The sequence below is a fragment of the Phascolarctos cinereus genome, unplaced genomic scaffold (assembly GCF_003287225.1).
Source record: "Phascolarctos cinereus isolate Bilbo 61053 unplaced genomic scaffold, phaCin_HiC Scaffold_726;HRSCAF=1367, whole genome shotgun sequence".
NCBI lineage: Eukaryota > Metazoa > Chordata > Mammalia > Diprotodontia > Phascolarctidae > Phascolarctos > Phascolarctos cinereus.
In genome coordinates this window covers 391,675,183-391,692,497 of record NW_027556098.1, presented here as the reverse complement: position 1 = coordinate 391,692,497, position 17,315 = coordinate 391,675,183, and the positions used below count along the sequence as shown (strand labels likewise).

At 42.0% G+C, this 17,315-nt stretch overlaps 1 protein-coding gene across 1 annotated transcript in view; it reads right to left on the bottom strand.

Annotated features, from left to right (window-relative positions):
* CLSTN1 (calsyntenin 1) overlaps positions 1 to 17,315 on the bottom strand; it is a 98,094-nt gene that overhangs the window by 21,506 nt on the left and 59,273 nt on the right. The window contains 5 exon segments of the mRNA XM_020974384.2: positions 1,303 to 1,488; positions 1,627 to 1,776; positions 2,959 to 3,167; positions 5,229 to 5,424; positions 6,596 to 6,625. Of these exon segments, the coding sequence (XP_020830043.1) occupies positions 1,303 to 1,488; positions 1,627 to 1,776; positions 2,959 to 3,167; positions 5,229 to 5,424; positions 6,596 to 6,625 (771 nt within the window).

Here is a 17,315-nt window from a genome sequence, read left to right as displayed (position 1 = left end):
TCAAGAAAGGACTAAAATATCAACTGGGAAGTGGAGGGGAAAGAAAATGTCCCTCGAGTAAGGGGATAGTCCAGGAGGCATAGGGGAGGAACCTGGGTAATCAATCCTTGACTATCAACCCAAGCTGAATTTTAACATTCCTATACACGTTATTTGAAATTTTGGGGAACAGTTGCAGGAGGCCATGGGGGAGGCCTATGTCAGTCTCAATATCTCTCTCTTCAAGCCAGAAATCATCTGGATATATATTCATAATAAACTGAAAGACAAGCTGAAATCACATAGTACAGTATTAATAGTTTCACCTTTTTTTTTGACAAGATAGTCTTTCTTATTTTCATATCCCCACCGCATAGCATGGTGACTGGCACACGACAAGCACTTCATTAATGCTTTATCTATATTATCTAACCTACTGAGTGCAAACCCTTCAGTTTACAGATGGGGAAACTGAGGTCAGAGGGATTAATGACTGGTCACACAGCTAGTAAGTGTTTAAGGCAGATGGGGCTCTAGGGTCCTGACTCAGACCAGAGCTCCATGAATATACCATGTACCTGGGGTGGCAAACCTGCGGCCTCCAGGCCACATGGGGCCTTCTAACGTCCTTGGGTGCGGCCTTTTGACCGAGTCCAAGTTGTTCAGGTTTTGGGTTTTTTTTAAGGCAATTGGGCTTAAGTGACTTGCCCAGGGTCACACAGCTAGTAAGTGTCATGTGTTTGGTCTGAAGCCAGATTTGAACTCAGGTCCTCCTGACTTCATGGCTGGTGCTTTATCCAACTGCACCACCTAGCTGCCCCCTGAGTCCAAGTTTTACAGAACAAATCCTTTTATTAAGGGGATTTATTCTGTGAAGTCTGAATTCAAAGGCCACATGTGGCCTGGAGGCTGCAGGCTCCCCACCCCTGCCATGTACTATGTAGCTGCTTCAGTCTCTAGCTGCTTCATTCTTCCCCCTATTTTACAGATAAAGAAATCAAGCCACAGAGAAGTTAAATGATCTACCAAAGTTACTAAGTGGCAGAGGCAGAATCTGGAACTACATTTTGCCAAGCCTGGCCTCTCTCTATGAAATCACCTCCCAACACAGTGAAGATGACCTTCAAAAGCCCTGTCTTTCTCGCCCTTACTTTGCTAAATTAGCAAAATGATTTTAAAACACAATTCCCTGTCAGGCCTTATATCAATGTGCAAAGAAAGCGCATTCTGATTCCCATGAAAAAATGACAAGCAGGAAAGCACCAGGCAGGGCAGGAAGAGGCTGCTAGCCACCCTAGAGCAGAGCTGCAGGAACTCGCTTACCGCAAAGCCGGTGGAGGGACTTCTCTGAGTACGTGTCCCGATCACAGCCTTTGCCTATGTGGCTGGTTTCTAGCTCCACTGTCGCTTGGATGGAGGTGATGGCTTCATCACAAGTTTCCAAATGGATGGTGGGGAAAAGAGCCAAAGACCCAGTACCAGGTTCATACTCAATCCTCTTGTTCCATCCTGCACAAATTGGGGTAGGGAGGAGAGGAAAGATTTGGGGCAAAAAAACCCCACATTATGGGCTTGTGATTAGACATTTCTGAGTGCAGGCAGACACAAAACACAGACAGTGACAGAAGAGTAAAGGGCCAAACAGACCTTGCCAGCCAGGCCTGCATGTGGGTCTAATGCTAATCTTGACCAACACGTCCTCCGTAGCTCTTTTCTTCCCACAGTCATACGCCGTAACGGTCAACTTATACTGAGGCTCTTTCCCATAGCTCAGCTTCTCGGTGTTTTTTATATAACCTGGCAAGAGGAGAAAACCAAGCAGTCAGAGCAAAAAACTACTCAGCTTTTCACTTCAGCTGTCCTGTGCCAAAACACCAAGCTATATGGGTTCATAAGACACAACCATATTTTTGAGATAATTAACCCTCAATTTAATTTAGATAAACTTTGAATATACATTAGACAGCAAATCAACTTTTAAGAAATGATTAAGGAGATCAGATAAGTACACAGAAGCAACAGCAAATTTATCACTCTGTATTGTTATGGTCTTTTACTTGGGTTTATATTTACACAAAGATGTAAGAATCTACACACAAGGAGAAACCACTCTGTATAAATTTAAGCATTTTTAAAATGATGTAACATACCAGTATTTCTTGCTAAAAGGTTCACTTTGTTAAGAAGTTTTCAAAGATTACTAAGTTTTTTCCCTAAAGGAGAAGTATATCTAGTACTAGTTTCCAGGTTCAGACTTCTCCAAGTTCTTAAAAATCATCTTTGGTGTCCCCAAAAGGGCATGATCATATAAAAAGAAAGTTCTGTAATGAATTTAAATTTAACCCTGTTGAACTGCAAAGGCCTCAGTCCCCAATCTGCCTAGAACCAGCAGAAGCTTTCCAATTCCAGGGTGCAGGGTGAAGTGGGAATGGTAGCTGTACAGTAGTAGAACTACCCTCCAAAGGCAACCTTATTCATTCATATTGGCAAAAAGGTGGAAGTCTAACATGAAAATAGGTTCAATATGAATGTATATGTAGAGCCTATAGCAGATTACACACTATCTTGGGGTGGTGGGAGGGGAGAGATGGAAAGAAATTTTGGAATTCAAAATCTTATGAAAGTGAATGTTGAAAACTAAAAATAAATAAAATTTTTTTAAAAAAAGATGGAAGTCTGAGAAATGAAGAAGAAAATTAAATGGCTTTTTTTTTAGCCAAGAAAAAAAAGAGGACCTCATGAGACAATAGAAGAATTCCAAATTTCCAAGAAGAAATGGGAGAAGACTAGAGTTAAAATGTGAAACAAAATGTAAAGATTACAGATTGAGTCCCCAAGCTGTGATCAACACCAACATTTTACAAAGCTGCCCAGTCTAAAGATTTGTTTGAAACTGGACAACTCAGGAGCAAACTATCTCCCAAGAAAGTGCTGGGTCCGACTCAGAAAACTGGTTTCAGTTTGCTTCCTTTTCCTTACCATCCTTGTCAACAATGAAGGGCACATCTGGAGTCACAATTTCATAGCTGCAGATCTGGCTGAACTGAGGGGAACAGTCTGCATCTACTGCTTCCACTTTTAAAATGTTGTCATATTTCTTCCCTTCAATCACCGTAGCTTTGTAGGATTTTTCTTTAAATATAGGGGCATATTCATTCACATCATTCACCTGAATATGTACTGTTGCTCTGATAAAGGGAAAAAAGAAAAACAAAAATATCAAACACAGTGTTATTAAAATACATCTTCAGCTTCTATTAGATTAACCTCAAAGATGTCATTTCTCCTGTTTGTACGTTTCCTTCTAAAACCTAATGCCTTCTTTTGCTCAATATATGCAACTGCATACATACTATAAAATGTAAGTTCTCTTAAGGGACTTGTGTTTTTGTTCATTTCCGAATTTACCTAGTAAATAGCTCTGCACACAATAGGCACTTAATATTTGCTGAATTAATATGAAGATAAAACAAAGCAATCATTAAGTTATTCTAATTCTGAATTAAAAGTAAACTCAGATAAAGGGGTTTAGGGGTTGTTGCTTTTTTTTTTTAATCAAAATGGAATCTCTGCTCCTCAGATTAAACCAGATGGTTTAAAAAAAACACCACTGTTCTTTTCTTTGAAGTGTGATAATGTGGGAGGGAGATCAGAATACACAGAAGGGAAAATAAAGAAGAAGAAGAAGATAGCTGATTAGACATCTCATCATAAACTCTTAAGAGTAAAAGGATAGTCAACTTGATGGGCACCCACACACAAATACAGATCAAACGAGGAAGAAATCAAGAGGAGACAAAAAGCATGCAAAGCTTTGGTTTTGCTTGTAGCTGCTTTACAAAGTGCTGTTTCTGTGCTGGGTGTGAGGACTACCATGAGCATGATTCCCCAGGAGGGCATCTGGGCCTTCCCTAGAATGCCCTCTCCCAGAGGGGCCCCTCCAGGCCATTCTGACTTCTTCTGGCTCTGCCACGTGGCATACAAATGAATAAGCAAAACCATCACTGGCTTTTTAAAGCAAACACTGCCTATACGGTCACTCCTCCTTCTTTTACAAAAACTGCCTTGTCCATGCCCTTTTAAACTATAAGTGTTGATGAGAGGAGAAGGAATTGCCATTGGTGATGTCCATCTGCCTTCCAAACTTTCTGATAACCATGAAAATGTCATCTAACAGGAGGATTTTATTTATGTATGTATGTATTTATTTATTTTTAGGCAATTGTGGTTAAATGACTTGCCCAGGGTCACACAGCTAGTAAGTGTCAAGTGTTTGGTCTGAGGCCGAATCTGAACTCAGGTCCTCCTGACTTCAGGGCCAGCGCTCTACCCACTGCGCCACTTAGCTGCCCCAGGAGGATTTGGTTTAAAAGAGAATTCTGGAGCAAATGAAAACTAAAAGCTTTAAAAAAAGAAAATTCAAATGTAGAATTCAAGGATTACTAATCAATGAAGGCTAAGTAAGCACCGATAAGAATTCCTGCCAACACAGGATGCTATATGGTAAAGTAAAACTAGCCACATCCAAAATGGGGGAGAAAAGATGGAAAATGCTTTTGCATCCTCACAACTCAACGAGATAGGCAAGAAAGGTATTTTCGCTATTTTTTTTTTACAAACAAGGAAACTGAAGCACAAGTTTCTAGTCTTCTTTCTCATTCTTCTTCTTCTTCTTCACACTCTAGATTCCAGCCCTTGGCAACTACCAGCTGTCCATGAAATCACCCCACACTCTGTCAGCTCCCAGCATTGGCACAAGCCCCCTGCCCTGACTGAAATTTATTCCTCAGAGCCTTTCCCGACCCTTGGAATTCACCACATCCCAGCTCTTCATTTTACCTTCCAGGTGGATGTGATCTCTGCCTGCCCAAATTGTTTAGCTCTCCCCCGTCTTCATTTCTCTCACCTTGTTTGCACATGTCAGAGTCTTCCCTTCATCTTTGCCTCCTTCACAATGGGGGCTGCCACATTTTTATCTGTCTCCCCAGCCCCTAGAATGTTTTGGGAGCTTACATTCACAGAGAGGGCTGACTAGTAAGTGAAGCAGGCAAGGCCTAGCACACCCCCACACATATATCCCATGCTTGGATTCCTACTGTCAAAGGCTCTCTCTTCCCCCTGTACCACTCCGGCTTCCCCGTCACACCCACTCCCAGCTCACAAGTCACTGTAACTTTATCCCAGTCTACACAGACACACACACTCAGCAGGTAGGCCATTTTCCCCCTCTGGCCCACTACCTCACTTACTTGTGAGATTTTTTTGTATTGGCTCCATCTGGTCCCTTCCCACAATCATAGGCCTGGATGGTGAAGGTGTAGTCTTTCTGCAGTTCACAGTCCAGTTTCTCTCTGGAGCGAATTATTCCCTCACCAGTGGATTTATCAACTACCACGGCATCAAAGGGGACATTTTGTCCGTGAATTTTAAATCCACATATCTCACCTAAAGAGTCAAAGGAGCACAGGTTAGAATTCCAACCAACTACCCCCTCTGCACATTTTCCCCCCAAAATAAAAGACAATAATTTGGCAGCCAAGGGTTTGTGAGGGTCTGTGGACAAAGCAAGAACACTGTGCTTTAAAATGGGCGAATTCTGGGAACTTTAGTAAAAAGAAGCATACTCTGGCTTTCCAAGCAACTTGTATACTTTGCATCCATTCATGCAGGAATACAAAAGAGAGAGAGAGAAACGTAGACAGGCATTTCACAGGAGTACTTAAGATAGCTCAGGGTGAAAGTGTATCTCATAGAAGCCACAGCCAAGCCCACTGATAACAACTTGGATGTACACCGAGCTACGGGGAATAGCTGGGTAGCTGATTTGACGTGGACCAGAGCAGAAGGTTAAAATGCACAGTTATAAGCTGAGAGATGAAGAAGCTTCAGGAATAGGTTCAGCACCATAATTACAGAAATTCTGTCCAAAAAATCAAAACCACCAAGTCTTCCTGTGCAATGTACCTGGCTAAAATTAGGGAACCAAAAATAAACTCTTTAAGGAAAAAGGTAGAAATACCAACTTTTCAGGCATCCATTTCAACAACTATCTACTAAACATAGCACAATTTCTCTTAAACAGAACACTCTTTGTAGAGGGAAAGATCTGTTAGATTTCCTTTTCTTTCAGACTTCCTCCTACCAAACCTGAAATATAAAAAAACCTGCCTCGGTACTTAATTACAGCTAAGTAGATTATTAAAACTATTGTTTCCATTCTAATACATGGTGGAAAAAAAAATATTTTGATGATTACATAAGGCTCCATAAAATAGTGCATATGGAAATTATGACTTAACTGTTCCAAAATCCCAACTACTAGCAAGATTATCAATAAAAATACAAGTTCTTTTGACACTTAGACAAGTGCAGTATTTAAAAATTCTACAGTATGACCAGTAGAGTTCAAATGGATGTCTGATTTCCAGATATTTCTAGCCAAGGGCTGGTTACATGACAATTTTCATCAATATATTTTAAAATAGAAACAAAGTGGGAGAATAAAATGGGGCAATAGAGCATGACAGGATCTTCTGCTTAAGTGCTGACTCCCCATTTCATAACCAAAGTTAGTGGGTTAATATTCATAAGAGGGAAAGAAAGAACCCTTGATCACCTTCTTTGGTGACTGTCACCTCAAAACTCTCTAAAGGGAGAAAAGATAAACCCGAGTCAGTAATACAGAAAAGACTAGAGAAGAGAAAAATCAGGAACAAGTCAGAGATGTACACATTACGGAGAAAAGCTTGTGACACCAACTTCACCAAGACTGCAGGAGGCGCTGCTGGGACAGCGCGAGCCGAGCTTGAACCTCCAGAACAGCAATGCGGTTTTTGTAATTTGTGACTTACCATAAGCTACTGAGACATTCTGAAAGCCGACTGACTTTCAGACGAAATGCTGCTACAAGGCTCCATAACCCCAGGAGGTGTGAGTAGAGATACAGACAGGGTTTTATCGTCACAATGAACAATCAGGCCTGCCCACTTGTTCTAATTACAGATTTGAAGAATTTCATCTGTCAAGCTGTGCTCTCTCACCTAGCTTCTGGTAATACTGACTACATTACTTGAGTTTGGAGAAACTAAAAAATTGGAAAACAAGGGTTTTCCCTTTTCACACGTGGTTTGCTAACTAAATAAATTACACCTGTTTTTCTCTGAGCAAGAGGATAAAATTTCTGCACCTCTTTAGAGAACAGCAATTTGAATTCAAACTGTGGAACTAGCCTGAGAACTGCAGGCCAGGTCCTCAAGCACCAGTGGTTTCTGTTCCATACACGTGCTACATTCATTAGTTCTATTATATCTGTGTGTGTTTGCACATGTGCATGTAACTAACCAAGGAGAGTCCGGTGTCAAGAGGGTCAAATCTTTATCCCTATCTCACTACGTACATATGTAAGGAAAGAATGAGGCAGTGCTAGAGTCAGAGATGATGGTATTTCCAGTAATGTCTGAGGCCGATGTCTCTGACAAAGACCAAGGCTGTCCTCCAAATACACCAAATGAGACACAGAAAATCAACATTCTGGCAAGATGATTTCACTGAGAAGGATAAAAATGTCTGGCTACCTTTCAGAGGCCCCTTTCCTTCTGGGCCTAGATAAGTCCAACCTTCTTGAAACAGCCTCTTGATGAAGGGCGATTTAGAACCCTAAAATCTCAGGGGCCATCTAGTCCAGCCATACCCAAATAAGAGTCTCTTCTACAACACCTCTTTATTTTGATGCCTCCAGCGAAGTACGCCTTTTATTAAATCTCACCTCCACTGCCTCTGGAGGCAGTCCATCCATTCCACTTTGGGAGAGCTCTAATTGTTAGTAATTTTTTTCCTGATATACAGACGGAATTTACTTCTTTGCAACTACAACCCAGTGCTCTCTTAGCTTGGTCCTCTTGATCAAATCCAACTAATCTCTCTTCCACAGGCCATCCCCTCATATATTTGAAGACAGCAATAACATGCTCTCCCCTCCAGCCTCCCCCAAGTCTTCACTAGGCTAAATATCACTGGTTCCTTCAACCAATATGTCATAAATAAAGATCCTTCCTCCAAATGTAGCCTCCAGAACTGAACATAAACTTCCAGATACGTGGAATAGCACAGGGTACCCCAGGGCTACTGCTTCCTTACGTCAGGGCCCCAGGCCTCTCTCAATGCAGCTTTCTTAGCTACCACATCTCACTGCTGACTTAACGTTGAGCTTACAAGCCCCTCAAACTCCCAGATCTTCTTCAGATAAACTCATCTCTAACCGTATCTCAACCATCCTATCCTTGTAAAGTTCAGCTTTTAACCCAAATATGAAATCTTCACTTATCCGTGTTAAATCCTGACTCAATCACCCCGTGTCTTGCTTGTCATTGTCTGTCCTTTGTTGTCCAAGAGGACTGAAGACATCAGGAGAGGGATGACTTGCCTTGCAAGAGAACTGGATTTCAGTGAGGCAGGGCTGTGCCAGGCCACCAGCCTCACCCTCTCCTCCAGAGTCACTGGAGTTCAGTGGCAAGACACAGGTCAGGACGACTGGCGATTATCCCTTCCAGCTTTGTATCATTGACAAACTGAATAAGCTTGCACTCTACGTCATACAAGTCATTAATAAAAAGTGTTACTTTCTTCTGAGGTTTTAAAAATGTTAAGGAAATGATTCACAGCTACTCGGCATCTTATTTAGAGAACTCAGGAACAATAATGATTTGATGCAGGGTAAGAGGGACTGAAGCAGAGGAGCGGCAGAAGTAAATCATATGACCACAGAAAGTCAGGTAAGATCAGAGAACACAAAACTCCCTCCTAGTGGCAGGTATCTCAGGTGCATTTTTCAAGCCTGGATATCTCTAACTTAATGGATTACAGTTTATTACTCAAGATGGGTGACCCGCCTGGCAAGAGGGAAGCTGATAAGAACGAAAAGACAAGACCACAGTCCTAGGGGTAGCATTTAGAGGAGTGGACAATGTCAGGGAGCCTGTGTCACTCCTCTGCTCAAGAGCCTTTGAGGGCTCCCTCCTGCCTCTAGGAGCCAATACAAACTCTTTAGCTTGGCCTTCAAAGCCCTTCCTAATCCAACTCTACTGGACCTCCCTTCCACAGTACTTTGTTCTAGCCAAACCAATCGAGTGGCTGCTCCACGAGCTCAGAATGCCAGCTCCCACCTTCAATCTTTGTACTGGCAAATGCATGGACACAAATACCTTCCTTGTCACCCAACTCCTTAGAAGCCTGTGGCTCCCTTGGAGGCTTGACTGTGGTAACCACCCTCCATGAGAAAGGGCTTGTACGTACTGATCTGTGCATACATCTGGTCATTTGGACCAAGCCTGCTGTCCAGTGTAGGGAGCTCATGATGAAGAGTCCCTCTCCCAGTACAAATCATAGCCCTGGAAAGTTGTCTGAGATACTGACAGACAAGGGCACGTGTGCCTGAGCCCAGGCATCCTGACTCCAAGACCAAGACCCCGGGCTGACCTCTGGATACCTTCAGTCTACAGGTCACAACTATCAGACAGAATGCAAACACCATGAGAGCAGGGACAGCTTTGCCTTTTTCTCTGCACCCAGGACATGTAGGCACGTATGGAGTAAACATTTAATAAACACTTGCTGGGGCACATCCTGGTGTGTTGTTGTTGTTGAGGTTGTTGTTTAAATGCAATACATAAGGCAGCACAGGGTAGTGGAAAGTGTACTAGATTTGCAATCTGAAGACCTGGGTTCAAATCTTGGCACTGTAAATCACTACCAGTGTGACCTCAGGTGAGGTCATTTCTTTGGCTTTCCTTAACTATAAAATAAGAGGATTGGATAAATGACCACCTAGTTCCCTAACAGCTTTAAACTTATTACCTTATGTTAAAAAGCACAGTGTGGAAAGCTCAAATATAGATCCCTGGGAGACTTCACTGAAGATTTGATTTCCAAGTGGACATTAATGACCACTCAGAGTGTCTGGCATTCAGTCAATTTCAAATCCATAAGAACATGAAAAATTCCATCAAATATTTTGCTAAAGTTCAGGTAAATTCTAACTATTGCATTCCCCTGAATACAGGTTTGTAAGCCCATGAAAAAAAAAAGGTTAATCTAGCATAACTCAGTCCTCACAAAACCATGTCAGCCCTTTATAATCACCGCTTCCTTTTCTGGATGGTCACTGACCATTGCTTTAATGAGAGTCTAGCATCTTACCAAGAATCGAAGCCAAGTTTGTAGATTCTACTGAAGCCTATGCTCTGAAAACTGGGCCAAGATTTGCCCTTGCCCACCTCAGTCATTCTTCTCCTGTTCTCTGTGCTTTTCCAAGATGACGGACCAGAAATAACAGCTTCCCCTAGGATGTAGCTCCTCTAGGCCGGGGAACACCACCTAATCACGGTATCAAAGACAGATGCTCCTCTACCATGTTTTGACTACTCTTAGCCATCAACTCTCTATTAGCTAAATCTATTCCTTTTTCTCCAACCTAAAGGCTATTCCACTGGGCTGAGAAAATGGAACCAAAGGAGGAGTGGAAAGCTCTGCTCCTCTTTAGAGTCAGTTATTCTCCAGTCTGCACAAACACTCCCATCCTTTCTTGAATCCTCCTCTTCTCCCCAAATAACAACAAAGAGCAACCAAAGGAGGAGTGGAAAGCTCTGCTCCTCTTTAGAGTCAGTTATTCTCCAGTCTGCACAAACACTCCCATCCTTTCTTGAATCCTCCTCTTCTCCCCAAATAACAACAACAAAGAGCACACCAAAAACAAAACCAACTGCTTTCCTCAGCTCTTCTTGCTTGCTTCAGGTGATCTGGAGTTACAGCATTCTTGTCATCCAGGTCCCCGCCACGGTCCTGTATTTACCTTCTGCCCCTGTTCCATCTTCTGTAGAAACCTTGTAACATCCATTCCAAAGAACTTTGAAGTACCACTTGGTGCCAGGCACTGTGCTCGGCACTGCAGATATAAAAACAAAATGAAAAACAGTCCTTGTTCTCAAGCCAGGAGGTTACTTTCTTAACTCAAAGGTGCAGAGGTAGGAGCCAGCAAGCAGGCTGGTCTGGCTGCCAGGGAGAGCACAGGAAGCAGAGAAATGCGCCTAAAAAGGCAGCCTACAGCTCTGGTGAGGGAAGCACTGTCAACGTCCAGCAGCGGGACTGCATTCTGGAGCAGAGGAGTGATGTGGTCAAAGGCCTTCTTTAAGAAGGTTATTCTAAAGCCTAAGAGCTAGGTCAGATCCCCAAGAATCAGTACTGATCTCTTGGGACAACTCCCCTTCCCCCCCCCCAATCCCATGTTTAGAGCTTCCCATCTCTCCTGGGCTGACTCCCTCTACAGAATTTTAGTCCATGGGCTCCTGCACTCTGAACCTCTCAGAATCCATTCACCTGAAATCTAGGTTAATATGCAAGGCTGTTTCCAGCCTTTAAATAGATATTCTATTGTCTACAGGAAATTAACAGAAGGTTAAGGGACTTGTTCACAATGAGATGGAGAAGACTTTATTCATTGCTTACTATGTGACAGGCATTGTGCTAAGAACCTAGGATACAAATGCAAGGAGGCAAAATGGTTCCTGCCCTCAAGAAGTATATATTTAAATAAAGAAAATTGGGGGTAGGCATTGGCATGGTTTGTAAGGATGACCAGAAAGTGATACGTTACGCTGATTGTAGGTGACAAGATGAAAGCTCATTAAATGCTAGTTATTATCTAAGCTTAGCATACCAGGGCAAAGTCCAAGGTTCTGGTGGAAGGGAGGAATAAGATGATGGTGACCAGAATGCAAGCAGCAAGGTGTGGGAAATGTCAAAGGTAGGATTTGAGCCTGAGTCATGACCGGCTCCAAGTTTACAACTTCTACTATATCAACACGTCAATCCCCTCATTTACAGTCAAGAAAAGTCAAACAGAAGTTAAGTGCTTTATTACACAGCAGGAAGCCAGACAGAGGCAAAGCCAAGAAAAGAATCTAGCACCATGACTCCAAGCCTCTTCTCGTCTCACTACACTCAACTGTCTTCATCTCAATTCAGTGTTAAGTGACAGCCTGAAAAGCATATGGAATAAGGAAACATGAGACAATGTCCTTATCATTGCCACCAATTAAAACAATATTGTCAAGGTATCCCTGGCTCATTAACAAGCAGATTTTGAATGGGAAGGGGCCAACCTCTAATCTAATGAAGTTTTCACCTGATGTGCAATGTATAGGTTAAGAATGTGATTTATACCCACAATGAACAATTCTAGGATCACAGGACAGAACTAGAAGGGCCCAGAGGTAATATAATCCAACTCTCCCATTTTACAGATGAGGAATCAAAGGCTGAAGAGTTTAAGTGACTCGCCCAACATCAAACTGGGAGTAAAAGGCAGAGCTAATATTTAAACACATCTCTTATTAGCTAAGGAAGTTAACGTTCAAACACTCCTGTAACTAGATTGAACATCTGCAAATATACTATATTATTCTAAAGAAAACAATTTTAACCCATACATATGACAAAGAGCTAATGCATTATAAGCAAAACCTATCATCAAGTGATGAAACCCCACAGTCACTGTTACTATGGAATTCACTCTCCCCTGTAACAACCACAGTATTTTCACAGGGCTAACTAATGATTTTAGACAAGATGTGCCTAATTTAAGATTGTGCAGGGTTCTGCTTGGAACCTTGGCTATCGGGGTCTATTCCTATGAATATTAAATATTCAGAGTCAGAGTTTTTAGAATTGGGGGGCTCCCATTCACTTCAACTCAAAAGTCTTGATTTAATGATGATCATGAGCCTCAGGCAAATGAAATACCATAGGAATTAGCTGTCACAGAAAGGCAAAATTTCCTTAATATTCAAGCATCCTGTAACCACTTGCTCCCATGTAAAAGACAACTTGCTTTTCAAATCAAAAGATCCTAATTTTTAAAATTTTCCTATTGTAGAGAACTTTGCAAAAATCATTACATAGGATTACAAAAGAAATTAAGAATGAAACTATGAAAGCTGCTTTCATATGTAAGGTAAAATAGTGGATGAAGTACTGAGCCTGGAATCAGGAAGACCTGGGACACTAGCTGGGTGACCCTGGGCAAGTCAATTCATCTGCCTGAGTCAGTTTCCTCATCAGTAAAATGGGGATAATAGCAGCATCTGCCTCCCAGAGTCCTTGTTAGGATCAAAGGAGAGAGTATTTATAAAGTGCTTCTGGAACCTTGAAATGCCATATAAATGTTGTTACTGCATTAAGTTATATTGTGCAGCTTTCAGATGTTTTTCATACAATCTACTATTGAAAAACATCTTGATGTCTCTACCAGTAAAGATAATTCTTAATTCTGTACCCAAGTAAAGTTCTTCATTAAAAAAATTAAACAATACCCACTGACTGCAACATACAAAAATCAAGGTGTCAGTGATTTAATGTTGCAAATGTTGAAGGACACACAGGTAACTGTCCCTCAGCTGTAAACTAGCTTGGCTTTCTAAATAGCACTTTCTCATTCTATACTGGCAGGAATCCATGCTAGGAGGACACTTAGAAGGCTAGTTCACTTCCATCTTTTTACAGACAAAGAAACGGCATGCCAGAGACAATGTGATTTCCCCAAGACCCCACAGCTAACGAACAGCATTTTTTTCCATGGGCCTTATTCCCCTAATGAGATCATAGCAACCACATTCTCCTTTTGGCATTTTTAATCCTTCACAGAGCACCTGGTGAGAAGAAGGGAGAGAACAAGCATTTATAGAGAACCCACTATGTGCCAGGCATGAGGCTAAGCACTGTATAATTATTATCTCAGTTAATAATAATAATGATAACTAACATTTATATAGCACTTACTATGTGCCAGGCACTGTGCTAAGCACTTTCCAATGAATTATTATCTCATTTGGTCCTCACAACAATCCTGGGAGGTGGGTGCTGTTATTATCCCCATTTTACAGATGAGGAAACTGAGGCAAAAGTGAAATGACTTGCCCAGAGTCACTCAACTAGTAAGTATCTGAGGCTACATTTGAACTAGGGTCTTTCTGCCTCTAGGCCTGGCACTCTGCACTATGGTATCCCCTAGCTGCTGTCCTAGAGTTCTGCACACAGTGGGTGATCAAAAACTATTTGAGGGCTCCCAGCCAACTCTCTGTTACTGGCCAGGGGTGGTGAGGCTAAGCTATCACTGACACATATTGACTCTTGACTAGAACTGTCCAAACCCATTCACTGGTCAGAGAGTCAGCTCTACTGGTTCCCAAAATAAAAGGCTTCAGACAGCTGCAGTCTTTATCTTCAAAGCTTCCTCTTAATTCTGATTTGATTCAGGAGAAAGCCTCAGTGAGGTGGTTTTTAACATGGATAATTTCCCTTTTAACATCCTCCCCCACGCTCCTTTAGCCCTCCTTCTGCCTGAATAAGGGAAACAGCTGCCTTCCTGCTGCCCTCCTGTCTCAACTCTTCTTCCTCCCCCTTCTCTCCCCTTCAGGTATTTATCAAAAGAATCTCAAGTGCAGCCCATTCACTCCCCTGCTGCCCAGGGCATTTCAAGAGGTCTCAGACCTAGGCCCAGACAGGACTACAGAGGTCAAGTCCAGACGTGTCAAGCATGTGCATTCAGCCCACCACAGTCCTGAGCTGGACTGAAATGTAACTGAGACATATTTAACAAAACAAACATGACTACAATAAGACACAGATTGTGTTCATGGTTTTTCTACAGCAATATGTGACCCAAGGAATGCTGATAGCTGGTGTAATGGCCCCCCTTTCTAGGTGAGTTTAACACTTCTGCTCTAGTCCAGCCCTGCCCCCCAGCCCTTTACACACACACAACAGATCCATTAAGGTAAGTGACTGTCCCATAGCCACTGATGTAGTAAGGGGCAGGACTGGCTTTAGAACTGGGGTCCAGGGGTTCCAAATTCAGCACTGCATCTTGTTGATTCCCTACCAAAGGTCCTTCGTAATCTGACAGGATCAACATTCCAGTCCAACTAAATGACAAGCAGCTTCTCAAGTTTGTGCTGTCTGCCCTCTCCCACCTCTGGGTGCTGCCAGACATGCTGCCCCCCTCTGGGGAATACAATCCCCTGTCTCTGCACATACTGGCACCTTTCTCTTCATTCCACGCCCAGCTCCTGGGCACAAATTCTTCCCCCCCCCCCAAAAAGCCCTCACTTCATCCACCCATCCCTGCTAGTTCTCATCCTACATTCTTCCTCCCCTTCACAGCTAAACTCCTGGAGAAACAAGGATCGGTGCCTGCACTTTCTCTTCTGCCATTCTTTTCTTAATTTTCTGCGGTATAGCTCTTAACCTCATCATTCAACTGAAACAGAATTCTCCATTACCAGTGATCGAAGTGCCAAATTTAAAGGCTTTTTCTCTATCCTCAGCCTTCTTTTGTATCATACTTCAATGTTTGCAAAGGGCTTTAAAAATATTATGGCTATAATATAAAATATATAACACAATATGTAATTATGATATATTTTATATATTATGTAATTATAAAAAACATACAAGAAATATACAATAATTATATAATAACATATAAACAATATACTATATAAATCTAATATAAAAATATTACAGCTAGATGGCTTAGTGGATAGAGCACCAGCTCTGGAGTCAGGGAGGACCTGAGTTCAAAATCGGCCTCAGACACTTGACACTAGCTGTGTGACCCTGGCAAGTCACTTAACCCTGATTGCCTCACCCAAAAAAAAAAATTTTTTAAATAAAAAATATTATCTCATCCTCAAAATAACCCAAGGAGTAGAAGCTATTATTATCCCCATTTTACAGATGAGGAAGCTGAGGCAAACAGGGGACTTGCCTAGGCACCCAGATAGTGTCATGTTATATTTGAACTCAGATCTTAGTCACTCCAGATCAAATGCTCTAAGCATGGCATTCCCTTGCTTGTACTCTTCCAGCCAGTGTCCAGGGCCTTCCTGTACAAGACACTATATCTACAGATTCTGCAGCTTCGTGACATCCTTCTCTCCTCCTCAGCCTCCTGGCTTCCTTCAATCCTCAGGTAAAACTCCCACCTTTCACAAGAAGTCTTTTCCAGTGCCCCCTCAAAACCAGTTCCTTCTCTTTGAGATTATCTCCAATTTAAATGGGGGGGAGGTGCCGGGGGGGGTGTACATATCTTATATAAACAGAGTATGTTGTCTTCCCTAGGAGAATACGAATTCTCTGGGGGCAGGTAATTTTTTCCTACTTAATAGTATTTTATTTTTTCCAATTACACGTAAAGATAGTTTCCGACCTTCACTTTTATTTTTTTATTCTATTTTATTTATCTATTTATTTTAGGCAACTGATGTTAAGTGACTTGCCCACGGTCACACAGCTAGTAAACGTCAAGTGTTTGGTCTGAGGCTAGATTTGAACTCAGGTCCTCCTGACTTCAGGGCCAGTGCTCTATCCACTGCACCGCCCACCTGCCCCTCAACCTTCATTTTCACAAGATCATAAGTTCCAAGTTTTTTTCTCCCTCCTTCCTTTCCCTCCCTGCTTCCCAAGACAGCATGCAATCTGATATAGGCTATACATGTAAAATCCTATGGGACATATTCAGGGAATTTTTTTAAGTCTTTCTTTGTATTCCCAGAGCTTAGTACAGTGAATGACACACAGTAGTCCCTTATTAAATAAACACTTGCTGGACTTCACTTGTGACTGAAGGTCCAGTCCTTGACCCTCTACTCTTCTTCTCCATCTCTACATTTTCTACCAGAGGTCTTATTCTTTATCTCAGAGTTCCAATTTTCAAATCTACAACTCCATTCTTCTCTATTTTCCACCCCCTATCCTGACACCTCAAAGTCAATGTACCAAGCTGAACTTGTCTCCTTTATCAAACCAGTTTCCTTTCCTGCTTGTCACTGATGGTACTATTCTCAGCAGACTTGACATTTTAGAGTTATCTTTGTGTACGAGGGAGATAAAGGAAAGTAAGGTACAGATCGGTCCCTCATTCAACTTCAGAAATCCTCTATCTGCCCCATCCCATCTGTGACATCATCATTCTGGGATTTCATCATCCACGTTCCTTTGGGCAAATCACTTCATTTCTCTGGGCTTATATTTCTTCAACTACAAAATGAAGAGATTCGACCAGATGACAGCAAAGGTATCTTTCACCTCTAAATTTAGGACTCTTAGAAGGATGGAGGGGAGCTACGCTTGGTGCTGGCCTATAAAACAGAAGAGACTACCTTTTATCATTTTTACCCCTTTTCCTTCCTCTTTGTTTCATGGAACAATCTTGACAGTGCAGTAGCTCTAGTTTATCATTTACCTGATTTTTTTTTTGAAGGGGGTAATTCTTCCATAGCAAA